Source organism: Gobio gobio (assembly GCF_949357685.1).
Source record: "Gobio gobio genome assembly, chromosome: 4".
NCBI lineage: Eukaryota > Metazoa > Chordata > Actinopteri > Cypriniformes > Gobionidae > Gobio > Gobio gobio.
Genome location: NC_137100.1, coordinates 49,594,501 through 49,620,096, shown reverse-complemented (window position 1 = coordinate 49,620,096; position 25,596 = coordinate 49,594,501). Strand labels below are relative to the sequence as shown.

The window sequence follows — 25,596 nt, the reverse complement described above, 5'->3', positions numbered from 1 at the left end:
GCCCGTTAGATCCACACAAGACGAACCACTACAGGACATCAGAGCCAGCGGCAGACGCCAGAAGGACTGGCCGAGGAAAGGCTGCCTTCGCTGGGGTTATGAGCAGTGATTGCCCGGTGATAGCCTGGATCTCACAACTCCAAAAACACAAGATTATTTTTTTTAAATAGGCGCTCTCTTTATAAATAAACCACAGATTTGAGCTTTACACAACTACATTCCCACCTGAAAACGTCTTAAAACTACATTTTGTGACACAATAGTACTGTTTTTAATTTATGCAGGGTTTCTCATACACGTCACTTTACCACGTGACAGCAGCGAGCAGGCTCCTGATTGGTTAACGCGGCGCGAATTGACGCCAAAGTTCAAATTTTTCAACTCGGGCGTCAGACGCGAATTCGCTTCAAACGCGTGAATGCACAAAAGCACCATTCGCGTGTAACGCGCGTATCGCGCAAGACGCTCAATTCGCGTCCAATTCGCGCCATTCGCGCGAACTGGACGCGCGAATGAAGCGGATTCGCGTCCTTCGCGCCGCGCGTAACGCGCCTTCCGCGCCGCGGGACCTCCAGACGCGCGTCAACGCGCCTTTCCATTGACTTAACATTGAAATCACTCGCGCCTGACGCTCAATTCGCGTTTGGTGTGAACGCAGCATAAGACGGTCAATTTGCTTAGTCATGTTGTCAATATAACGGTGTAGTACACTGGAGGGATGTTCTGATGTAAATATGGCTAAAGTTTTGATGACAATTATTGTAAATTGTAGGTTACACCTTAGTGTATGTGGGAGTTTGATTGCAAGAGATTGGACAAGATTCACATTTACGCTTTTACTGTTTGTACTGTAATTTGTTGACAGACCATGTCATTGCGATGCAGAAAGGAAAAGACAGCACTGCATAGCACAAAGAAAACAAAAGTAGAAATGTGAACGTCTAATGGAAATGTATAGAAATATGCTTGACATATTATGACAACTTGTTCAACCATTTTGCATGGAAAGACTTATGCTATGAACTAATGGCTAAATGTTGTGGGGGGTGAGAGAGACTACTCAAAATTAAAATTAGGTAAATACAACCTCACAACACATGACATATTACACTGTGTCATTATTTATTTTACAAAAACTAGGCCAAAATGGAAAAGCCATGGGTGGCAGATTAAGCACACCCTTACTGCTTCCATAGGGATTAAGAGGGTAAGTAGCAGTCAGGCACTGCCAATCAAAAGCCTCTGATTACCTGATCAGCAGCCAGCAATGCCAACACAATGCCAAGGAGGAAAGACATCAGCAATGATTTTAGAGAAGCAATTGTTGCTGCCACCAATCTGGGAAGGATTATACGGCCATTTCCAAACAACTTTGAAGTCCATCATTCTACATTGACGAAGATTATTCACAAGTGGAAAACATTCAAGACAGTTGCCAGTCTTCCTAGGAGTGGACGTCCCAGCTAATTCACCCCAAGGTCAGACCGTGCCATGTTCAGAGAAATAAAAAAATAAATAAAAAAACACTACACCTCAGACTCTACAGGCCTCAGTTAACCTAAATGTTAACGTTCATGGCAGTACAATTAGAAAAAGACGGGACAAGTATGGCATGTTTGGAAGGGTTGCAGGTGAAAAGGGTCATTTTGTTCTCGCAGCCCTGGGAGCGAGAACTTTTTTCTCTGTTCTTGCGGAGTATGTAGCGGCCTTTAGGTTTGCAAAGTTGCATCTAAACAAACCTCAAGACTTCTGGAACAATGTCCTGTGAACAGACGAGACCAAAGTGGAGATGTTTGACAATAATGCACGCGCCAAGTTAGGCAAAAACCAAACACAGCATATCAGCACAAACACCTCACACCAACTGTCAAGCACACTGATGGAGGGGTGATGTTTTGGGCTTGTTTTGCAGCCACAGGACCTGGGCACCTTGCAGACATTGAGTCAACCATAAACTTCTCTGTATACCAAAGTATTCTAGAGTCAAATGCGAGGTCATCTGTCCGACAGCTAAAGCTTGGCCGAAATTGGGTCATGCAACAGGACAATGATCCCAAAACCACAGCCAAGAAAAAGAATCAAGGTGTTGCAACAACAGCCCAATCGAAGTCCAGACCTCCACCTGAAATGTTGAGGCATAAACAAATGCCCGCAAACCTCAAAGAACTGAAGCAACATTAGGTGTACTTAGTTTGCCACCCATGGCTTTTCCATTTTGGCTTTATTTTTGTTAAATAAATAATGAAACGGTGTAATATGTCATTTATTGTTCATCTGAGGTTATATTTACCTTTTAAGACCTGCTAAAAACCAGATAATTGTATTCTGTTCTGATACGTAAAACCATACAATTCTAAAGGGTGTCCTTTCTTTTTCATGACTGTATAGGCTGCACATTACAAGTGTAAAGTAATTTGTTCTGCCTTCCATTGCAGTTTAACGTGCAGAGACAACATTTTGATTTTTGAGGTGAGGGAACAAAAATGTTATTAAATGAAATTAGAATGTGCAGATAATCTATACTAAAATCAATATGATGTTGGTTTAGTGGTAAGATTCTTGCTGTTGACAAGAAACCCATCGCAACTGATCCTTTCTTTGATAAACCAAGCGGAATTTGTATTGCATGTCAGTGGATGTACATCAGAACATACAGATGCATTTCAGCTTGTGATTTCACTGGACATTGGAAGCATCACACAACACACAAATGCAGAGTGCAGAGAACTCAGTTTATTAGTTTAACATTTTACAATCTGTATTATATATATTTATATATGTATTTATATTTCTGAAAGCAAAGAGGGTTAGCTTTGAATAATACTGTGAATAAATATCAGGCTCTTCCTGGTGTTTTAATATACAGAAGGGGACATTTTTGAAAGAAAACCTTGAAAAAAGAGCAATATGTTCCGTCTCAATGTTGCAGTGCAACTTACACCTTATACAGCATAGCCGTGTGGGGGAGAGAAGGGGGGACATGCCCTTAAAACCACAGTGAAACCCCGATGGCCTGGATAACACTCGCATACACACACGCACGCACACACACGCACACACACCATGAGATGAAACACAGTAAAGTGTAACCAACGTTCTACATAAAAATAATCATTAAAACGGTAACTGTAACAGGCAAATGTGATTTTGAGAGTCGCTTTGGTAAGAAAGCATCGGCCACGGACATAAAAGTCTGTGTGTGGGTAGTGTGTGTGCGTTTGTTCCAATGAAATTTACAATTGACAAGCCATTGAATGAGTACATTCTATTCAATTAAAATACATCCCACGAGATTCTAAAAAGTGACAATCAAACATAACAGTAACACTGAGCACATATGCAGGGCTGTGGTAAAAACCAATGTGTCTTGATGACTTTTTAATGTGGACAAAATGAGAACACACACACACACACACACACACACACAAACATTTAGTAGGGGTATGTTTTGCACTCCACAGCCGGGAATGAACCAATTGATTTTTTTTGTATTTGAACCTCAAATTCTCTCCCATTTTACCATTTATCCAATTCTAGAATCCTGAGCCACTGACGTCCAGAATTGCGAAAGGGAATAAAACGTTGGCTTTAGGCTAGTGGAGTCTGTCTAAGGGACACGTACATTAGCAAACAGAAACGAACAACCTGAATGTAGCCCATAGCTCAGAGGTAATGACCAGCAAAGACCCGGAAACAAGCAAAAACAGTCATAACATCAGAGAAGCAAAGCTTTTCATCTTTTGTCATCTTTTTTGTAGAAAAAAATAGAGAGTAGAAAGGTTCTGCCTTGGCAGAGTCAAAAGATTGCATTCACGAGTACAATTCACAGTTTTAAACAGAGGATGCAGCTATGCAAATAATATGTTCTTATATACAGACTGTTCTCTGGCCTGATAGCATATAGTAATACTTTTAAACCATGCATGAGTTTAGCTATAATATAAATATTCTAAAGAAGCCAAATTAAACACGTTACTACCTGCCAGGAGTTCATCTTTTCCCATATGCGAACGCAAATGTCATCAAACTCTCAAAAAGAGACTCTTCTGCATCCATTCGACTCGTTTTCTTTCTCTTGTCTCTCTAATACAAGCGCGCACACACACATACGCACATACACACACACACTTTCCAACACTCTTGCTTGCTTTGAGAGTTGTATAGAGTAACACAGTAGGGCGGTGTTGCTTGGTAACAGAGTGAAGCCTGTTGCCCATGGCTACATGAGTGCTCTTCCTGCAGCATTCCGAGGGAAGGAAAAAAAAAATCAAACAAATAAATAAACAAAATCTTCAGAAGATATAAAAAAAGATTTTTTTTCACTCCAATCGGAGACAAAAATAAGAGATTCGTTTTAATTTTCGGTCCTAGTTTGTTCAACTGGTGGTCAATTAATCTGAAAAGATGATTCTTCAGGCATGCAGCGGGCACCTCGCGGGGCCTTTCTTCAATTCGTCTCAAATTGTGGCCGTGATGAAATATATTGTACAGAGTTTGCAATGAGCCGTAGATGTGCAGGTAACACTTTCGCTTCCACGACGAGCAGTTCGAGTCACCATCTGTTGTCAGTGCCTGCGTGTCTGTCTGCAGTAGTTCTGGAGGCTGGGTCACTTCTTTGACATTGATCTTACAGTGTATTGGTTCAATCTGGTGTCACTCGCGTTCGGGAAGAGGGCAGTATCAGGTCATCCGTCAAGGAAAAAGTGAAGACAGTCTGGATCCACAGTGTTTTTCAAAGTGTGTGTGTGTGTGTGTGTGGGTTTGAAACACACAACTCAGGTTATTCATATACCTTTGCGTCTGTTTTTTCAGCATGTGACTGTTTGTTAGTCATGCGGGTGCGTGACAGTGTGTTTCACACGTGCGTTTCTATGAAAGAGTGAGTGTGCATCATCAGCGTTGGCGAGAGAGGTGAAAGGTCGTTGGAGTCGCTGGGCGGTTCCAATGGGGCGGAGCTGAACTCACAGATATCCAGGAAGAGCTCGTGGTTACGTTGCTTCCATTCACGAAACTTCCTCGAGGTCAAACAAGGATCGTCTAGCACTTGACTGATTATCGCCAAGTCGCCCTCCTTTGCCTGTAGGTGAAGGGGAATAGAGAGAGAGAGAGAGAGAGAAAGAGAGAGAGAGAGAGAGAGAGAGAGAGAGAGAGAGAGAGAGAGAGAAAGAGAGGTGGAAAATAGATGATTCAGAACACAAGATACTCAGATATTCATTCTTTGTACAAAAAGCATTTGATTGGCTGAAGAGTTTGACATTTTTCAAGTTACCAAAAAGTTTAAAATATGCTTTATGAAGCATAAGAGGTTAACAAATATCACCTAGCAGGGAATTAGCAACAAGTGTAATTGGTTTGGCTTTCAGAAAAAAATTGTTATATAAGCTAAGCTGATATAACTTGTCCTCTTTACATAAGTTCCTGCACCCTTGCAAGATAGCAGCCGACAATGTCCTTGTCTTACTTGTTAAATGTTTATGAAGATCCTCTAGAATTGTCCATTAGATTCCTCTAGATTTATTTACAAAGATTCACAGACTGTGATGACACAGCACTTTTTTTTTTTTTAAAGCAGCACTAGGTAGTTTTTGCTCTCGGGGTCCCGATACAGTTGGGAAACAGTATTGTCCTCTACTACTGTCGTAAACTCTTGTCATCTTACATCAGTGGATGCATCGCACGTGCATTTGTTGACATGACAACTATGATAGCCCTGAACACTGCAGGAGGAGTTCACATGTCTATGGAGTTCACATGCAGGTGTTCTGCTTGCGTCGCGTGGGAAATGTCTTCATCCCAGGTACAGTGGCATATGTTTCAGCATGTCATATGAATATAATTTCATGGGTTTTATTTTTTTCAAACGCCAAATGATCGCGATGCTCACGTTTACAAGCCAGCGTCATTATAGTAGCATAGTCTATTGGTTACCGTTTTACGGAATCTATATGATACTTCAGTTCAATGTTTGAGTGGTAGGTAATAACCATACATCGTCAATATTATAATATCAAGCTACCATAGATGAATCTGCAAATTTGAAAAATCGATTTGCATTATAGCTTGAGGCAAGACAAATAAACAAATATCACAGACGTGTTTGGTATCCTAAAATATGATTTTGTACGTCTTATGTATTTACTTGCAAGAATGTAGCCCCTCCTCCTCCAGCTCACGGCAACGAGCAAACGCTGCCCAATGTTGATCCTGGTCCTCCCTTTAATCCAATCACTTTCGCGTTTCCTCTTTTTGCTTTCCTCCGACAAAACCTTTGCTTTCTTATTTTTCTGTGCTGCTACGGCCATGACTATAACATCCGGCAAACAAACGATAGTTGGGCTCGGGCTCGCACGTCCGAATTGAAGGAAGTGGGGGTGGTGGTGGAAGTGACGTATATGCCGTAAAGCAGTCGAATTTTGTAGTTCTTTTTGTTCTCGGGTTACTACTCGAAACCCGAAGTTTAAAAGTACGATTAAAAACGATACAGACCCCGTCAGGCTATGGCAGACGTGTCATTCAACCTATTGTAAGTCGATGTATCATCACAAGAGTCTTGAAAATATATTATGAAGGTTGAAAAGTTACCTAGTGCTGCTTTAATATATCAATTATTCAAATTTGTAATGTACACTGCCATTCAAAAGTTTGGGATCAGTAAGATTTGATCAAAAGTGACAGACATTTATATTGTTAAACAGGTTTCTATTTCAAATAAATTCTGTTCTTTTGAACTTTTTATTTTTTAAATAATAAATCTGAATAATCAGCACTTTTTACAACATTGATAATCATAAAAAATGCTTCTTAAGCAACAAATCAGCATATTAGAATGATTTCTGAAAGATCATGTGACTGAAGACTGGAGAAATTATGCTGAAAATTCAGCCTTGTCATCACAGGAATAAATACAATTTTAAAGGTAGAACAAATTTATTTTAAATTGTAATAATATTTCATAATATTACTGTTTACTGTATTATTGATCAAATAAATGCAGCCATGGTGAGCATAAGACATTTCTTTTAAAAACTCTTTCTGGTTCAATCATATATGGCTAAATTAAACCAGTATTTCCACTTGCCATTGTTTACTACAGTAAAGTTGACCGAGTGGATCGGGTATTCTGAACCGGTGTGAGTGAGTGGAGGCGGGGATCATTTGCATATTCATGGTTCCGTGTATACTAAATGAAGCTAGGGTGTAGAGTTAGATTCAAGCTATTTTAAGGCACAAATAACAAAAATCGTTTTTTTGGTGATCAAAGATGAGTTTTAAGGGATACAACTATTGACTACACTGTTATGTAGGGTTTACTTCCATGTTCCAAACCCTGAAGTGTGAAAAGGTTCCATCGCTTCCTGTGTTTTCATACCTTCAGCGTAGAGCGGAGAACCCGTATGCGGTGCAGTCGATCATTTGTGGCGGGGTCATTGCTGCGTTTGATGAAGGAGCGTCTGAACTCTTGTTTGGTGGAAGGCCTCTGCTGGCCGATAGCCGAGAGACTGGCCTGCTCCAGCGATCGGTACAACTCCTTCAGGCCGTCCGTGCCGTCAGACACATTCTCTTCGCTCTCAGGCCTCCTGCTGCTGGCTTTCCTCACTTGCTTTTCCTCCTCTTCCTCCTCCTCCTCTTCCTCATGGAGATGAGTTCTTGGCCTCAGAGTGCCGTGCGTGTGCGCGTGAGTGTGTGTACGAGCACTGCGGTGCGAGTGTCCTCCGTGTGTGTCACGGTGGCGTGGAAGGCTCTGGCTGCGCTGCTTGTGAGTGTGATGGCGGGGCCGGGACTCCTCGCTGTCCGTCAATGGAAATGGCCCATCGCGTTCCATAGGACGCCGGTGCTGGGCGGGGAGCGTGGCCTGCCGATGCTGGTCAGGTGACAGCAGGGACGGCTCCTCCTCTTCTGCAGTCTGCAGGTAGTGTAGACCTGTGCTGGTCAAGGGGGTTTCAATCAGGTCCTGCCACGAGCGGCGTTCTCGATGGGAGGATCGGCAAGAAGAATGGGACTCTTCGGCAGAGGAATGCGAGAATGTGGAGCCGCTGGAAAAATGACGCTCAGGAAATGGACTGGACGAAGTTCCCTGGGGACAACAGAATGACTGCTCATTATCATTGTCATCTGTCAGTGAGAGAGCTAGAGGTTAAAGACGATAGTCAGAGAGAGCAACAGAGTTAGTTTGCTGCACGTTTTCCACCATTATGGTGTTGGTGTGAAGGCCGGGTGCTCAGCAAACCTCTCTCAGAACCGGCCCATGTTTCCAGTACCGTGAGCCAAAAAAAAAAAGACATAACTGACTATGTTACTTCATATATTGCCAAAATTCAAACATGTTGAATCAGTCTTTGTTTGCAACTCATTTTCTCATCTAAAGTAATGTAATTTATCATCTCTATGGCATCATGCGCTAGATTCAATATAATGTACGCTTCTGTTTAAAAGTTTGGGGTCGGTAGGATTTTTAAAATGTTTTGTAATAAGTCTCTAATGCCTAATTCTCACCAAGGCGATATGTATATTAGGGGTGTAACAATATATTATGTAACAATATATCACAATAAAAAATGCAACACTATGAATGGATAGTGACAATATACTATACATTGTGTATAGTTCACCCAAAATGAAAATTACTGTGTAAGAAAAAATTTAAGTTTACAGAGTTTTAGTGTCAGTACTACATAACTACTATATATAATGTTAAATATAATGTATAATAATGCAATGGGGGAATATTTGTGGGTCCTGATATTGCCAAATGTCTTCTGTTACCAGTAAAAAGTGGCATACATTATTTGAAATATATCTAGTCTGTGACAGAGTGCAAGCATATATGTCTAAAATAATTCTCTATTTTCAGCTTCAGAATCATGCATATTTTTATTCTGGTGTCACCATTGTCCTCTGCATTGGGTTAGCAGCAAGTCCAATGCTGTGTCCCAATTCACCTACTTATACTACGACCTAAAAGTCTTTTAGTGAAGAAAAAGTACATACTTTTGAGTGTGTAGCAGAAGAGTATGCAAGCTTTGGGACATACTACTTCGTCATCTATAACGGACTCTGTTGCTTAGTTTCGTGCATCCCGTCACTGCCCTGTCAATCTTCGTCACAGTTCAAATCCTCCACATGCAATTTAATTTCCTATCGTATCGGAGAGAAATGTAGTAGCACGTTGATCTGCCATGATGCAGAGACTCCTCTCATGTGTTTGCAGTTTAATGATGCATTTAAAAGTTAATGACCAAACGTATCATTACAAATTTCACAATGCTGCTGCAGGTGAATTATAATGTGGATAATATTGAATAAATATCTTTTCATCTGGTTAAATACTGATAATTGCTCACTCAAACCCCTTTATCTAACCCTCTCTACTTAACCGTCGGACTCGCATAACCGCCATGTTTGTAGTTTTTTTAACACTTTTTATCCGCGTTTGTAGTTCGAATCGAATCCTTGTCCATCTTGCAATGGGTTGTGGGCAATATCAGCCGTTAGAGTGCGCATCGATCTGCACTTTGAATTCTGACCGCAAATAGTAGACCATCCGGGAATCTTTGGAAAACTCTTTTCAACATACTACAATTTGGGACATGCTAATTGTTTTTTCGAATTCTATTTAGTACGGATAGTATGCGAATTGGGACGCAGCAAAAGCCTATTCATTTCCACCCCAATGTAATACCAAATTTAGCATTTTAATCAACAGTACATTTTTTGTTAACCTTTTACCATATGTCGTTGAGTATCACAATAATATTGTATTGTGAGTTCAGTATTGTGATATGTATCGAATCGTGACATGAGGGTATCGTTACACCCCTAATATATATATATATATATATATATAATATTTCTTTTCAGAGAGACAAGGAAAAAAGTGGAGTGAATAGGAATATGAATGAAGTGCTTCACTGGGTGCTTGCGTTAAGATTTGTTGATTGTAATGGAAACAAATCTATTTTTGTAGCATGTAGTTTTGTTATGCACTTTAAATTGAAAAAAAAAAAGAACTTGTTTGAGACATTATCCTGACTCCTGACCTCTGATGTCACTGGTTCATGATTTGAGGTTTAAACACACCAGTATGATGGTGTGTCTGTGCTAAAGAAAATCAAAGAGAGTTTTTGGCTGTATATATATTATATATGTGTGTGTGTTCATAGACGTGTGTTTATACTCACAGAGGGGTTGTGGTGGTAAGTGGATTCCTGTTTGAGTGTCATAGACCCATCAACCTCATCCTGGTCACTCTCACTCCAGTAATCTAAACAGAAATATTACATCAGAATCACATGTACGTGACAACATAGTTTATGATACTCAGACTAGGCTTTTCAACTGCTTTAAGTAGAGTCATTCGTGGAATGGAGTGAAACTAGTGAAGTCAGTGAGATCACAGCACTATGGGCTTATGATATCATCACAGGATGTGATCTCACCTTCATCAGGACGCGGTACCGGATCATCAGGCGTGTAGCCAATCGCAGCCAAGCCTAAACGATTCATCCACCTGAAACAGGAACCATAGATGTGAGAAGAAAATAAAAGGAAGGGGAGCTGAAGTCTGAAGGGGCTCTGAAATCACTTACCTGTTCATCTCCTCTAAATGATCTGTAGCGAAAAAGAAACTCTTAATTTTGGGATGACATGCTTTAAAGGCACTGAAACAAAAAAGGCAGAGAAAAAGAGATGTTCAGACACAAATATCTAGTTTACAATCAATTACTGTGTGTGTGTTTGTAAAAGAGAGATCAGCAGTTCTGCAGTGACCCAGATTCCGCTAGCCGATGGGCTTCAAACACAGAGCCGCCCAAAAACCAGCAAACCCAAGACAACAGAGAGAAAGAGTGATTATTGTTGTCTTCTAACACTCACTGTTTTCTCCTGCACTCGATCGCTCTGTCTATCCGAAACTCTGGCAAACTGATGAAACCCTCTGCTTTCTCATCCTGAGCAAACAAATAAAGAACAAGAGAAATCATTTCTGCATCATAAATATGCAGGTGTTAGCATAAATGCAAACATCAGCATCTCTGAAACTGAGAACATATGATGCACATTTTATTCTGGTGGACAAGAAAACAAAACATCACACCAGCATTGTGAGCCTGTGACTTGGCCATCAAGGAAAGCAGCGAGTACTGAAAGTGCTGATAATTGTGTAACTGGTAATAATAGTAGAGATTAACTGGCTGATGAGGTTTTTCAGTGATGCCAAATATGGAAATGGATCATAAAAGAAGGACATTACACACACACACACACACATATAACCAACAGACTTCACCACTCGAGGGAAGGGAATTGTGTTTGTTTGCGTACATTCTGGTTGGTGTACCAGTACAGGTTGGAGTCTTTGAGAACGAACCAATACTTCTTCCATTTCTGCGTGAAGTAGCCGGTGGCGTCTTTCTTTTTCCATAGCCAGCCTTCACAGTCGCCATGACCCAGATCTTTGCAGGCAATACGCCTTCTGCTGGCACTACTGAGGGAACCTAAACACACAGCATATTAAATGACAACCACATATGACAGAATAACATTGGGATAATACAAGCACACTGTAATACAAAAAGCGCTCAGAGTAAACCCAGGATCTCATCATCATACCTTTGCTTTTCTTCTTGGGCTTGGTCCTCAGAGAGGCATAATGTACAGACTAGAGAGAGGAGAGAAAGATCATTTAAGAAATATAGAACTTCCAGAAGAGCGACATTCTCACAGACCAAAGTCGTGAGGATTTCTATAAAAATCATTATCAATAAACAATTAACCTTGCACACTGTAGATATTGATAGGGGCGAAGCTTATTGCCAAAACTTAATATAGAAACAAATAAATCCTGCACACTATCCCAACTTTTAAAAAGTATCACAATTTATTTAGCAATGTTTCAGACCTGGTAAATGCTTGCTGAAGGTCATGGGACTGAAATGTTGCTGAATAAATTGTGATACTTTTTAAAAGTTGGGATAGTGTGCTGGATTTAATTGTTTCTATATAAGAAATGAATGGTTAATTGTTAAATACTATAACAGATAAACATGCTCGCTCTTTACATCTAAATATTGCAAATAAATTAAAGTTTATTTTAAATTTTAAATAATAGTTAAATACTAATGACTGCAAAGTGCCCTGATTTAAACTTGCCAATATTTTATCTGATATTAAAACAAAAACATTGCAATATAGTACCACAACTGATGAGTGAGTTGATGAATGTTTATAAGTGGAAAATAAAGCCTAAATTCAATCTGTTCATCAAATAAAGTGTCTCTTCAGAATATTTTGGGCCAAACCGCTCGATTCATATGGATTAGTTTTGCGATCTCTTGACTGTTTTTAAGCGTCAAAGTGGTGTTTGCATAGTTGCGTTTACCTTCCTCATTGATGCCCCTGCTTGTCGGTCAAGTCCTGAACTGGCATATCTGCAGAGAGAGAAAGAGAACGAATGAGACAACAGTAATTTATGATTCCATCTGCAGCAACAACAACAAAAAAGAGTAATATACTCAAATATAGATAGGTAATGGACAGGATGCTGGTGTTTGTGGTTGACTTCATAACTGATTCTAGCTGAAACAGCAGCTCATACTCCTGCACACCCTCAAAAACACATACACACCCTCAGACACATACACACCCTTAAACACACACACACAATATATATATATATATATATGTATATATGTATATATATATATGTATATTTATATATGTATGTATATATATATATGTATATATATATATATATATATATATATATATATATATATATATATATATATATATATATGTATATATATATATATATGTATATGTATATATATATATATATATATATATATATATATATATATATATATATGTATATATATATATATATTAAAAAAAAAAAAAAAATATATATATATATATATATATATATATATATATATATATATATATATATATATATATATATATATATATAATTACACAAAGTTTTACAAGATTTGGCCTAAAGTCTTTTTAACTAGTGAGGTCCAGTTCATTAGTTGCTGTTCAACAGGTTTCACTACATTAGTGAGGATATTTTTGAACAGTAAGGACATTTTTGGACCACACAAGTGAAACCTATACACAGACACACACATACACACATTGTGTGTTCATGTTTTATGAGGACATTCCATAGACATAATGAGTTTTATACTGTACAAACTGTATATTCCCCTAACCCTAAACCTACCCATCACAGAAAACTTTCTGCATTTTTACATTTTCAAAAAACATCACTTTATATGATTTATAAGCTGTTTTCCTCATGAGGACCAAAAAATGTCCCCACACGGACAAGGATTTCGTATATTGCCATCCACATTTTGTCCCCATAACATAGGTTTTATCAGAACCCCACACACACACACACACAAACTGTCAGGGTTCTCCTCTGACAGCTCTGTCTGTTTTGTCATTGTTTAATGTGTCTTTGTTTGTGTTGTGCTTGAACACATGGCTCTGTCTTGGTTTGTGTTTGCCATGTGCTCCTTGTGTCCTGCCTCCTTGTTTCCTGTTACCACACCCACTTGTTTAGTCCTTGTCTAGTCCTCGTTAATTAACTAATTGTGTGCTCACCAGTTCCTTGTCTGAGTGACTGCTCACCCTTTCCCCGTTTCTCAATATGCGTTCTTGTCTGTACTTGGACTGCATTTATATAGCGCTTTTAACAGACCTACGGCCATCCAAAGCGCTTTACATTTGCCTCACATTCACCCATTCATACACTCATTCACACACCGACGGTGTGTGTTCTCGTGGACTCTCATGGACTGTGTTCTCGTGGACTTGTGAAACGTCATCAGTCGCTGCCCAAGTACTGTTCCAATTCAAAGTTCACATCTAGCCATAGACAAATACAGTTCAAATCCCCGGATGTGTCCTTGATCCGCCCCTTTTATCGAGGATGCATCGAGAGGAGACTTCAGACAGACCGGTATCCCAGAATGCATCTCGCACCAACGGACGCAACGATCAGTAATACCCCACCACACCCCCGCATGATAAACTGGGTTGTGCGCGATCCTCTACTAAGAGCGTAACCGAGAGCAGAGCGACATTATCATCAATTAAAGTAATACTGTTTGCATGTGCTTTATAACAGAGCCTCAACGAGGTGCGGCATTCTTTTGTCACTTGCAACACATCCAGAATACACATCTTTTCTGCTTAAAATAAGCCTAACATGCAAAACAAGACCAATTTAGGATAGTAATAGTAGATAATAGATAGTAGTTATTTTGAAGCACAAGCCTAATAAAACATTTGAAGTAAAAAAAAGTTTTTTTTTATTTATTACTTATATAGTAGTATAAACTTGTGAAAATTAAAATATTAAATACAATTATCAAATGTTAAAATATTTGTTAAATAGTTTTATTGATCATATTTATGTTTTATTTTTGTAATGTGTTTTTGTTAAGTCATGTTATAATATTGTTTTGAACTGCTTGTTATTTACAATGGCAACTATTAACTGTTTTTTTTTTTGGGGGGGGGGGGGTGCGTTGAATTGTATTAAATCCACATAAAAATCCTATTAATCAAACTAAATCATAATAATTATTAATGTTAATAACCCACAACAACCACAAATAAACAAACAAAAACATTAAAAAAATATATTGTCCCGTTTTTTAATTAAAAGATAATAACAAATTAGATTTTAGTGATATTTTGACCACTCAAATAGGAAATGTCCCCGGTTTCCATTTCAGAAATCTGGTCACCTTACCTAAACCACATATTAATGTTTAATATAGGCCTATTATTTTTTTTAATCTAAACGAAAAGAGGCAGGGTTGTGTTTTATACTTCGTTTTTTTATAAATATATAAGATAATCAATGTAGCTGCCTGAACGACATTTGTGTAATATGTTTAAGATTTTTTTGTAAAAAAAAAAAATGAAAAGAGGAAGTGGTGTTTTATGACATATTTCGTTTTATTGTAGCCTTAAATATACGATTCTCTATACCAAGTAGGCCTACGCGAACTTCTGACTTGCGTCCGTGGTAGTTAATTCAGGCTCACAAGTTCAACTCCGGAGAACCAACTCCTGAGGACGGGAGGACAATAGTCCGGTACTCTGCTAATGGAACAGCAGCGTTCTTGATAGTGTTATTCATTGTATATATGTATATTTTAGGCTACAATAAAACGAAATATATGATAAAACACCACTCTGCCTCTTTTCATTTTCATTAAAAAAAATATTGATATGTGGTTCAGACAAGTGTGATTATCACTGTAATAAAATTAATTATGACATAAAACACAACCCAGTCTATTTTTGTTAAATGTCAGTTTATGTGTTTAATAACCTAAAAATATAAAGTTATGAAACTTCACTTTGCCCTCAGTCAAAACGATTTGCCAGGGAACAAATTATAGATCCATGAGACCAAAGATCGGCCCTTAGAAGACAAATTATATCTGAAGACATCAGACGTCAGAAGGACTAGCCGTGTTTAGGCTGCTCTTGGCGGTGAGAGCGCCCGCTGAGCGCCGCTGATCGACTGGATCTCACAACTCCGAAAACACCAGATCAAATTTTCAAAAAGCCGCTCTCTTTATAAATAAACCACAGATTTGAGCTTTAAACAAGTACATTCTCGCCTGAAAAAGTCTTAAAACTACATTTTGTGAAACATTAACAGTAGTATTTTTAAATTACGAGGGGTTTCTCGTCCGCTATTGACGTTTGCTTGTTGGTGCGAGATGCATTCTGGGATACCGGTCTGTCTGAAGTCCACAAGTCTCCTCTCGATGCATCCTCGATAAAAGGGGCGGATCAAGGACACATCCGGGGATTTGAACTGTACTTGGCTAGATGTGAACTTTGAATTGGAACAGTACTTGGGCAGCAACTGATGACGTTTCACCATTGACGATTGATGACGATTCCTCCCGTTCTCTGGAGTTCGTTCTCCCGAGTCGAACTTGCAAGTCTGAACTACCAAGGAAGCAAGTCAGAAGTTTGCGTACTTGGTATTGAGAAACGGCCCATGTTCTCTGCTCCTTGTTTGTCTGAGTGTGTTCACCTTTCATCATGTTCTCTGCTCCTTGTTTGTCTGAATGCATTTACCTGTTCCTCATGTTTTCAGCTCCCTTTATTAAGTGTGTTTTTTCCCTCATGTGTTGCTGGTTCGTTATACATTGTACCGATGTCTGCTGTTATGCTAGTATTGCTAAGTGTTTGTGCTGCCTTTTGGTCTCGTCTTGTTTTCTGTGTCTCTAGTTCCTGTCCTGCAAGTAGAGCTTCCCTGGCAGCTTGCTCTCCTGGCCTAGCTGCAAGCTTGGTGAGTTTCCTCCCTCATGGAAATAATCTACACTCACCTAAAGGATTATTAGGAACACCATACTAATACTGTGTTTGACCCCCTTTCGCCTTCAGAACTGCCTTAATTCTACGTGGCATTGATTCAACAAGGTGCTGAAAGCATTCTTTAGAAATGTTGGCCCATATTGATAGGATAGCATCTTGCAGTTGATGGAGATTTGTGGGATGCACATCCAGGGCACGAAGCTCCCGTTCCACCACATCCCAAAGATGCTCTATTGGGTTGGGATCTGGTGACTGTGGGGGCCATTTTAGTACAGTGAACTCATTGTCATGTTCAAGAAACCAATTTGAAATGATTCGAGCTTTGTGACATGGTGCATTATCCTGCTGGAAGTAGCCATCAGAGGATGGGTACATGGTGGTCATAAAGGGATGGACATGGTCAGATACAATGCTCAGGTAGGCCGTGGCATTTCAACGATGCCCAATTGGCACAAAGGGGCCTAAAGTGTGCCAAGAAAACATCCCCCACACCATTACACCACCACCACCAGCCTGCACAGTGGTAACAAGGCATGATGGATCCATGTTCTCATTCTGTTTACGCCAAATTCTGACTCTACCATCTGAATGTCTCAACAGAAATCGAGACTCATCAGACCAGGCAACATTTTTCCAGTCTTCAACTGTCCAATTTTGGTGAGCTCGTGCAAATTGTAGCCTCTTTTTCCTATTTGTAGTAGAGATGAGTGATACCCGGTGGGGTCTTCTGCTGTTGTAGCCCATCCGCCTCAAGGTTGTGCGTGTTGTGGCTTCACAAATGCTTTGCTGCATACCTCGGTTGTAACGGAATGGTTATTTCAGTCAAAGTTGCTCTTCTATCAGCTTGAATCAGTCGGCCCATTCTCCTCTGACCTCTAGCATCAACAAGGCATTTTCGCCCACAGGACTGCCGAATACTGGATGTTTTTCCCTTTTCACACCATTCTTTGTAAACCCTAGAAATGGTTGTGCGTGAAAATCCCAGTAACTGAGCAGATTGTGAAATACTCAGACCGGCCCGTCTGGCACCAACAACCATGCCACGCTCAAAATTGCTTAAATGCCCTTTCTTTCCCATTCTAACATTCAGTTTGGAGTTCAGGAGATTGTCTTGACCAAGACCACACCCCTAAATGCATTGAAGCAACTGCCATGTGATTGGTTGATTAGATAATTGCATTATTGAGAAATTAAACAGGTGTTCCTAATAATCCGTTAGGTGAGTGTATGCGGCATGTATATTATCATATATGTGCATATAAACTGCATATAGGTTTCATATATGCGCATATATCCTCATATAGGTTCTTTCCATGTGGGCTGATAAGACCTGACTGCATTACCCTAAAGGCCCGGGTATACTTCACTTACCGCGCCCGGACGCGTCACGCGCGCAGCCCTGTCCGCACGTCTTTCAAAGTATACTACACAACGGATGCGCGCGGAGGATCGCGTTCGACACATGCGCCGTAAAAAAGTGTCTATGCTCCACCAGACATCGGAGGGCAGCACTGAGTCCTGTCATCAACGGGACATTCGCTGGGCATGATCGGAGAAGAACTGTAGTGCATCCACCATTGCTACATAGTTTGGAAGAAACACTGAAGAATCAACAATTCTCTCTTTTTTTTCCAAGCGTGTTGTTTTTAAACCGGTCTTTGCACACTCTTCTTCGACGGCTGAACACTGTGCTCAATACTGTGTTTATTGCCACCTAGTGGACTCTTCTGTACTGCTGGCGCATGCGCTGTTGCACGCGGACCGTCCGCGCGGTCACAAAATTTGGGCTGAAATATACCCGGGCCTTAAGATTCCTGGTATCCTCTGGTCTTATGCTGCTGTCAGAACTGCTCTCCAGTCTACCACTTTCTGGAGCTTGTTATAGTGGCTGCTCTTCTTGCCTGTGATTGTGCTCCTAATCCGCCTACTGTTTGGACCGTGTTCACCTCACCATTTCTTGTCTTGTCAGCTCTTTGTCAATAAACCCTTGATCACTCATTCCTGCATTTGAGTCCTCTCTCATAGAACTGTGACACAAACACCCTTTGTAGATTAAACACTAAGGGCCCTATTTTAATGATCTAAGCACATGGTCTACAGCACACGGCACAAGTGCAGTTAGGACGTGTCCGAATCCATTTTGCTAGTTTAACGACAGAAAAAATGGTCAGCGCGGTCCAAAAGGGTTGTACCCAGACTCTTAGGGCGTTTTCACACCTGAAAGTCCAGGCAATTATCTGATTAAACGTTGATAAAAATTAAGATGCAATTTATACAAAACGAAATTCACATTAAAGAAAGGCTTTCTAAGCAAAATCATACAAAATTTCGTTCAAAATCATTTCTGACCTTCTGTCTTCTGACATATTGCGCATCTTATCATTTTTCATAATCAATGTAGCCTAGATTGAATTTAAAAATAACATTATAATATTTAAACATAAACAGGAACTTCCTGTAAATGGTCTGAAAGTCCGAACCATACAGAAAATGCTTTCACACTAGAAACGAACCGAACCTTTGTTCAGTTTGATCCGGACCGAGACTACCTCTTTTCGTTTGACTAAATTTCGTCTGTTTGGTCCGGACCGTGGTATGGGGGAGGTTTCACACCTGTAATTTTGATTCGGACCAAACTGAAAAGTAAGAAAATCCGGACCAAACAAGGTAGGTGTGAAAATGCCCTTAATGAGTCATGGGTATGTTTTGGGCGTAACGTGCAATAAACCAATTAGAGTCTCATCTCCCATTCCCTTTAAAAGTCAGTTGCGTTTGCACCATGGCGGATTTGAAATTTGCAAAGTAGAATTTGCAAGTGGAAAGACTGAATGCTTCTCAGGAGTCCTTTTATTTTTAATATTGTGTGCATCCACCAATAGGCGCATATTATTAACGCGCCCTTTAAATAAAACAAAAAATACTGAGCAGTCGTTTTCAGTTACCTCAAAATAGCAACACACCAACAGATGGGCGCGAGTGCATTTGCTATTTAAACAACGTGGCACTAGATGTGAAAATGTCTCGGGCTGAAACTAGCAAAAAACACTCGCGTCACATCGCCGGGTGTATGATAGTGCCCATAATCTTAGACACCCAGAAGACAGTTTTTTTAAAATCTAAATCTCTGTATGAATCGTAATCGCAGACAGAGATCTTTCTTACTTTAAACAGACACGAACCACAGAATTAGACTGCACATACTCTTACAGCTTTAGTCACATACAAAATAAAAACCTATTTAAGACTGCAGCCAAGGAATTTCTGTTCCTCATTCATAAATAAACAGCAGTTCATTAAGACAGTCACAGTGGTGACTGATGTGTGCACAAAGAAGCATCCAGTTAGTCTGTATACCAATAAACAAAATCTTTAAATTCTTATTTTGAATTTAAGGTGACCAGTTCAAAAGCCATTATATCTTTAAAGATATCACAAGGAATCAAACTCTACTTCCTCTTTTGTGATAAGGTTTATTATACTAAAATGATGTGCTCTCACTTTAAGAATACTAATGTTCTGAATCTTGGCCAGTCCAGTCACAGTCTGGTAATACAGTGGAAGCAGAATTGATACTGTTAATCAACACCAGAAGCAATAAGGATAAAAATAAAATAAGGGGAAATCCACCAAACCTTGTGCTCTGTATAGCACCTACACACTGGCTGTGTGTGGCACCTGTTGCTCTGAAAATCTTTCTGACGGAATCCAATTATTTTGTGAGTCACAATATAATGCAGGCTATGCAAAGAGGCATATACTTAAGCATGGGCCAGTTCAAAACAAAATTTAACCCGACAGCCAACCTACTGCTTTTTTGAAGACGGTGTTTACAAAGGATACTTGAAGACAAACCAGCTAAAAACAGCCAAAAAAAAGAAAGAAAATGGACTAAAAAAACTATAATAAAACTAAAATGATGGCTTTTTGATCGTAAAAACTTTAAACTTTTTGATTACAGGTCAAACTCAGCAGATAAAAGTTAGAATACAAAAAAATAAAAGAAAGTATGATAAATTCAGTAAGGTTTGAAGTTTACTCACCTATCAGCATCTGCTCGAAGTGTGTCTGCAGCTCTCTGAGGCAATGAACAGAATGACAAAGAGAAAAAGAGACAGAGAGGAAGAGAGATTTGAATTTCCTGTTGTAAGTGATGAAAAGAAACCACTGTTTCAGAGACGTGTGAGTGTGTGTATGTACAATAACATGACAATATAGATCAAATGTATGTCGCGAGATGAGGCAGTTCTGAAATGTTGATCACTTTATATTGGGCATCTTTAATTATTACGTACCTACATAAAAAAGTGCTTTTTGTGTTTTGCTGCTATTGAGGTGGGATAAGGGTAGGTTAAGGTATTAGGGAATGGTCAACAGATGTAATTACAGAAATGATTTACAGCTGTAATTACTTGCAGTACAATGTAAAAACATGTACACAATAAGTGCATTGTATCAAACGATTCATTTGATTAATTCAGTAGACAGCTCTGATCAGATTCGACATTTCTAACTTACATGGTAGTGTGGCATCGTGTTTGAGTCAGGCACGGGGAAGGGCAGCCCCTCGGGGGGGCCTGTGTCCAGACGCACAGGTGGGACAAGCATAGAGGGACTGATGGGAAAACTGGGACTGCTGGGATTCCGGCTCTTCTTCCTGGATCGCCTGCTTGTGTCCCGCTGGGAAAACTCTGCCTCTTCCTGAATCAACACAATCCTGTCATCACTGAGAAACCGCAAGAGGGAGGAATCAGAATCTGATGGAGAGAGAAAGAAAGCAAGCAGGGAGTCACACTCTGAGAGAGAAAAAAACAGCGTAAGGACTTGCGAGCATGTAGAAGAAACTGAGCGTATTACAAAATATTCAACTCTTCATAACTCTAGCTGCCACAGAATGAAGCTCCTTTGATACCTTCCTGTGTGTGTGTGAGGTTTATTTCCCCTAAAGTAGGTTTGCTTTCTATTTTTATCTGCCAATGTTGCCTACGTATTTTCTGTTCTATTCTTAGAGTTGTGTTTCCACCAAAAAACAAAGAAGTAATGAATGAGTCATTTTGTTTACAGTTCACTTTTCACCTCTCACATCCCAAAAACCAAAAAAGAACACCGTCAATATCAGTCATCGAGGTAAAATCTTTTAGTCCTCCAAGATTAACACCTAAATTTTGGATTAAAACAGCAACCTCTAATATGCCCACAATGTTCTGCTGATTAAAAAAATATATATATATATTTTTTTCATTAAAATATATTCAGGAGGGAAACAAAAACTGATCAACCAAAGGCAAAGGAAATGGTTGTTTGCCGTTCCTCCAGCTTTCTGAAGCTTAGGTAGCTTCTTCAAAGAAGTCTGTCTTTCACTTTGCTTACCTCAGCTTTCACAAACTATGTAACGGCATTTCCTGCTTTTGATTGCAAAGTTCACAGGAAAAAAGTAGCTTTTTTAACACTTACAGGTTTGTGTTCTCTGTTATTATGCTCTTAAATGTCAGTTCTATAGTTTTGTGACATTTACGTTCTTTGCAGACGTGTTCTTATCGAAAATAACTTGCACAAATCACACACTAATGACAATGCCAGGATGTCCAACCGAGAATGCCTCATGATGATGATAAACTAGGTTTTAGTTATCAAGAAGAAGCTCCTAACTAGAAGCTCTTCATTAATTAGAGATATAAACAAACATTAACACACACATCTTTGGTATAACATAACTAGTAGTGATTATATAGTCACAGATCCCTGAATATGATGAACACTTTAAAAAAGTGAGATGTGAGTGGGTCAACTAACTTTATGAGTATTTATGTTAGCCCCACATTTCAGACACTGAGCTCTGACCTAAAATCCTCAACATCTGTCCATTTTTTAAAAAGACAGAACTGTTAATGCCATTTTTGAGAGAACCACTTTCAAATTCCTTGCCAGATACACAAAATCCCTGTTGGCCAGGGATGTCAAAAATGCCTACGATAACAATAAGGCACATAACAGAGAGTGCAGAGAAGTATGATGAACATGTGCTCAAATAAAAAGCGAGTCAAAGTGAAAATTAAAAACTTGGTGCCAGTGGAGTAAATGTAGTAAAGTGTGCAAAAAGGTAAAATCATCACCTCTGCTTCCTCTTTTGTAAACTCCAGATTCTTGAGGCTCTGCCAGCCATTCAGTTCCCATGGAAACCTGTCGGAGGTCACCTACAGGCAGAGACATACAACATTTGAGTGTGTCTGTTCTGGCTAGTTTCAAAGCATCTATCATCTCCTCTGTTAGTGTGTATTAGTGCACACAGTTGTGCAACTGAAACATACTAAATGGTTGAGATTTGCAGTTTAAAGCCGGAGCTCCCTAGTGGCTTAATCTCCTGTAATGCACTGCATTTATGTCCAGCTTAAAAACGGCCATCCAGGCATGATGTAAGCTGTACATTGTGTAACATCGCACAAGCATACTACAATTTAAAAATGTATGTTTGGAAACTGTGTGGTTGGAATGTTTCATACATTATTTAAAACAGTATGCCGTATATTGTTGTGTATAGAAAGCGTATGTAGCATAGTATGTTGTTTTTTAATCAAGAGTACTGATTCAAATGAATTAGGATGGCAATAACTAATTGAGAAAATCAATATTAATAATTACTCTCAAATCACTTAAAAGGATAGTTCACCCAAAAACGAACATTCTGTCATCATTTACTCACCCTCAAGTTGTTCCAAACCTGTATGAGTTTCTTTGTTCTGCTGAACACAAAAGAAGATGAGTGAAGAATGTTTGTAACAAAGCAGATAGAGCAACTATTGACTACCATAGTATTTTTTTTTCCTTCTATGGTAGTCAATGGTTGGTTGCTCTATCTGCTTGGTTACAAACATTCTTCACTCTATCTTCTTTTGTGTTCAGCAGAACAAAGAAACTCATACAGGTTTGGAACAACTTGAGGGTGAGTAAATGATGACAGAATTTTCATTTTTGGGTGAACTATCCCTTTAAATCCAATCATTTGGATCAAAACTGTAATACAACAATCAAAATCATCCTGTCCAGACGAAATGTTTTTAAAATTAAATTTGCATAATTTCAGTAAAACAAATACTACCATGATATTTAAATATATATAAAATACATTATATCATATTTTATAATATAACATTTAAATTTACTGTAGAGAGAATTGGAATGATTGAATTGGAATGATTGAATTGGAATTATTGAATTGGAATGATTGAAAATAATATTACAATGCAAAAAAAAAATTCATGATCTGATACAATTTTTAGAAAATAGGTTTTCTTTATCAAATGACATAAAAATGCTGCCCATTTATTTATTATTATCATTGGGCAGTGCAAATAGGTTCTTACTCATTAGTCATTTTATCCATCTGTTCATTCGCCCGTCTCCATGTAAATATTCATGGTCTTAAAATCATATTCTTTATGAAAAAAATATAATTACAGACAAATAATTTTAATTCAATCATTTTGATCAAAACAATATTCCTTTTTAAACACAAATAATGAACCATAATTGAAATCTGAAAGTTTATATACTTGTAAATATTTTATTTCTGAGTGTTTGGCATGGTAATGGATATGACAATGTTGATATTTTATTTTTTATTTTTTTTGTGGAATAGATCTGCTACGCTGCAACTGCTGCAGAGCAAGTACGGGTCTTGCTGCTTCCAATACATACACAACACAGTATGTGAACAAGTAAGACATGCTGCTGCTATACAGTAAATTAACAGATCTATACAGGTGGAGCAGGGTTGCCAGGTTATCGCAACAAAACCAGCCCAATGGCCAATAAAACTAGCCCAAAACCAAAAAAACAGCCGGCGCTCACACACCCACTGGCAACCCAGCCTAGCAGTGCCCCTATACCTCACAAAGTGTGTTTACGCTGTCTCATCGCCCTAGCACAGTTTGTATTGGTAGAATATAAATTGGGTTGAGTAAAATATTTCAACACAACCATATCAGCTAAATATAAATGATGCAATATGTTAAACCTTTAACACGTGGAATAAAAAACAACCCGCGGCAAGCGGTTCAAAGTAGCCCAATTCCGTGGGAAAACATGGTGGAGCTGGGGAAGATGGAGGGTTTCTGAAAGCGTGCTGCACTGATACAGCAAATGCTGACCAAGTTTTTAAAGGAGGAGCAGTGAGCTCATTGATACAGCAGGAACTAATCAGCTGTGCCTTATAGAGAATGACATGATTGAGTTAACGACCTATCAGACTGCGCCATCTTGAGTTTCATGACAGAACTTTGTATTTATTTGATTTTTCATTTATGTGTTTGCATATTTGTGATGTCCAATTATCAGTTGCAGCCCTAATGTGCATGTCCTTACTGTGAGTTGGGGTCCGGTCTCTGCGTCGCAGTCCGGTATTTCTTCCGGAATCCTCTTCCAGGAGGGGAAAGTACTGGCCCCCCAGTACCTCCTGTTCTACATAATACCCTGGAGAATCGGAGCCAAACACACCAAACCCACCCCGATCCAGATCCTCCTCTCTAAGTGAGTGAGAACAGGAGCAAAAGAAAGAAAAAAAAGGAAAAGAGAAAGAAATTACACCAACATGCTAAAAGAAACAAACAGTTTTGGTTTGAATATATTTCATATGTAAATACCTGTGTCCATAGACAGGGGATAGAATAAAAACATCATGTCCCCCAGGTGTGTCCACTCCAGGTGAAAGTCCAACTGACCCAAGTGTGCTGGGGGGTGTAGGAGAACCACTGCACGGACTGGTGGACAGCGGCTGTCGATCAAAAGCACACACAAAATAACCTCAGTATAAAGCTAATTGCACTTTTTTGTTATTATATTAAAGGGGCTATATGAAGAAATCAGAAACCATTGTTTTAGCAACACCGGTGGCCGCTAAGTGATCTGCGACCAGAAACTTAATGTATAACTGAAGGTGATTCAATGCCCAAAATACTCACAGTGAAGTTGTTTTTCGTTCTTTGCTTAGAAGAAAAAGAAATTGGAAATGCCTTTGCAGCGATATACAGTTAAGGAACATCCCGACGCCATCCACGCTGTTGAGAGCGACGTTTAGATGAATATTCAAATATGTTCTGCGTGCTTTCCTCTTAACATAAACAGGTCATTCCTGGTATTCGGTGCCTTTTGCCCATCATAAAATGTAGAAAATCAAACTCAGTTATGATAGGGTGATGCAAAACATTTGAAAAAATGTTCTGGCCAAGCTTGGGTAAATAA

The 25,596-nt window shown here is 39.2% G+C and overlaps 1 protein-coding gene across 1 annotated transcript in view; it reads right to left on the bottom strand.

The window, feature by feature from the left end:
- Positions 1–3,500: 3,500 nt before the first annotated feature.
- LOC307124509 (connector enhancer of kinase suppressor of ras 2) overlaps positions 3,501–25,596 on the bottom strand; it is a gene marked incomplete at its 5' end in the record, with an annotated part of 61,123 nt that continues 39,027 nt past the window's right edge. Inside the window, 14 exons of the mRNA XM_079813743.1 lie at positions 3,501–5,077; positions 7,370–8,074; positions 10,179–10,261; positions 10,437–10,507; positions 10,587–10,658; positions 10,873–10,946; positions 11,320–11,492; positions 11,608–11,656; positions 12,377–12,425; positions 20,403–20,437; positions 20,878–21,116; positions 22,473–22,553; positions 24,721–24,881; positions 24,999–25,129. Coding sequence (XP_079669869.1) covers positions 4,856–5,077; positions 7,370–8,074; positions 10,179–10,261; positions 10,437–10,507; positions 10,587–10,658; positions 10,873–10,946; positions 11,320–11,492; positions 11,608–11,656; positions 12,377–12,425; positions 20,403–20,437; positions 20,878–21,116; positions 22,473–22,553; positions 24,721–24,881; positions 24,999–25,129 — 2,145 coding nt within the window. The 3' untranslated portion in view covers positions 3,501–4,855. The remainder of the gene's footprint in view (positions 5,078–7,369; positions 8,075–10,178; positions 10,262–10,436; positions 10,508–10,586; positions 10,659–10,872; positions 10,947–11,319; positions 11,493–11,607; positions 11,657–12,376; positions 12,426–20,402; positions 20,438–20,877; positions 21,117–22,472; positions 22,554–24,720; positions 24,882–24,998; positions 25,130–25,596) is intronic.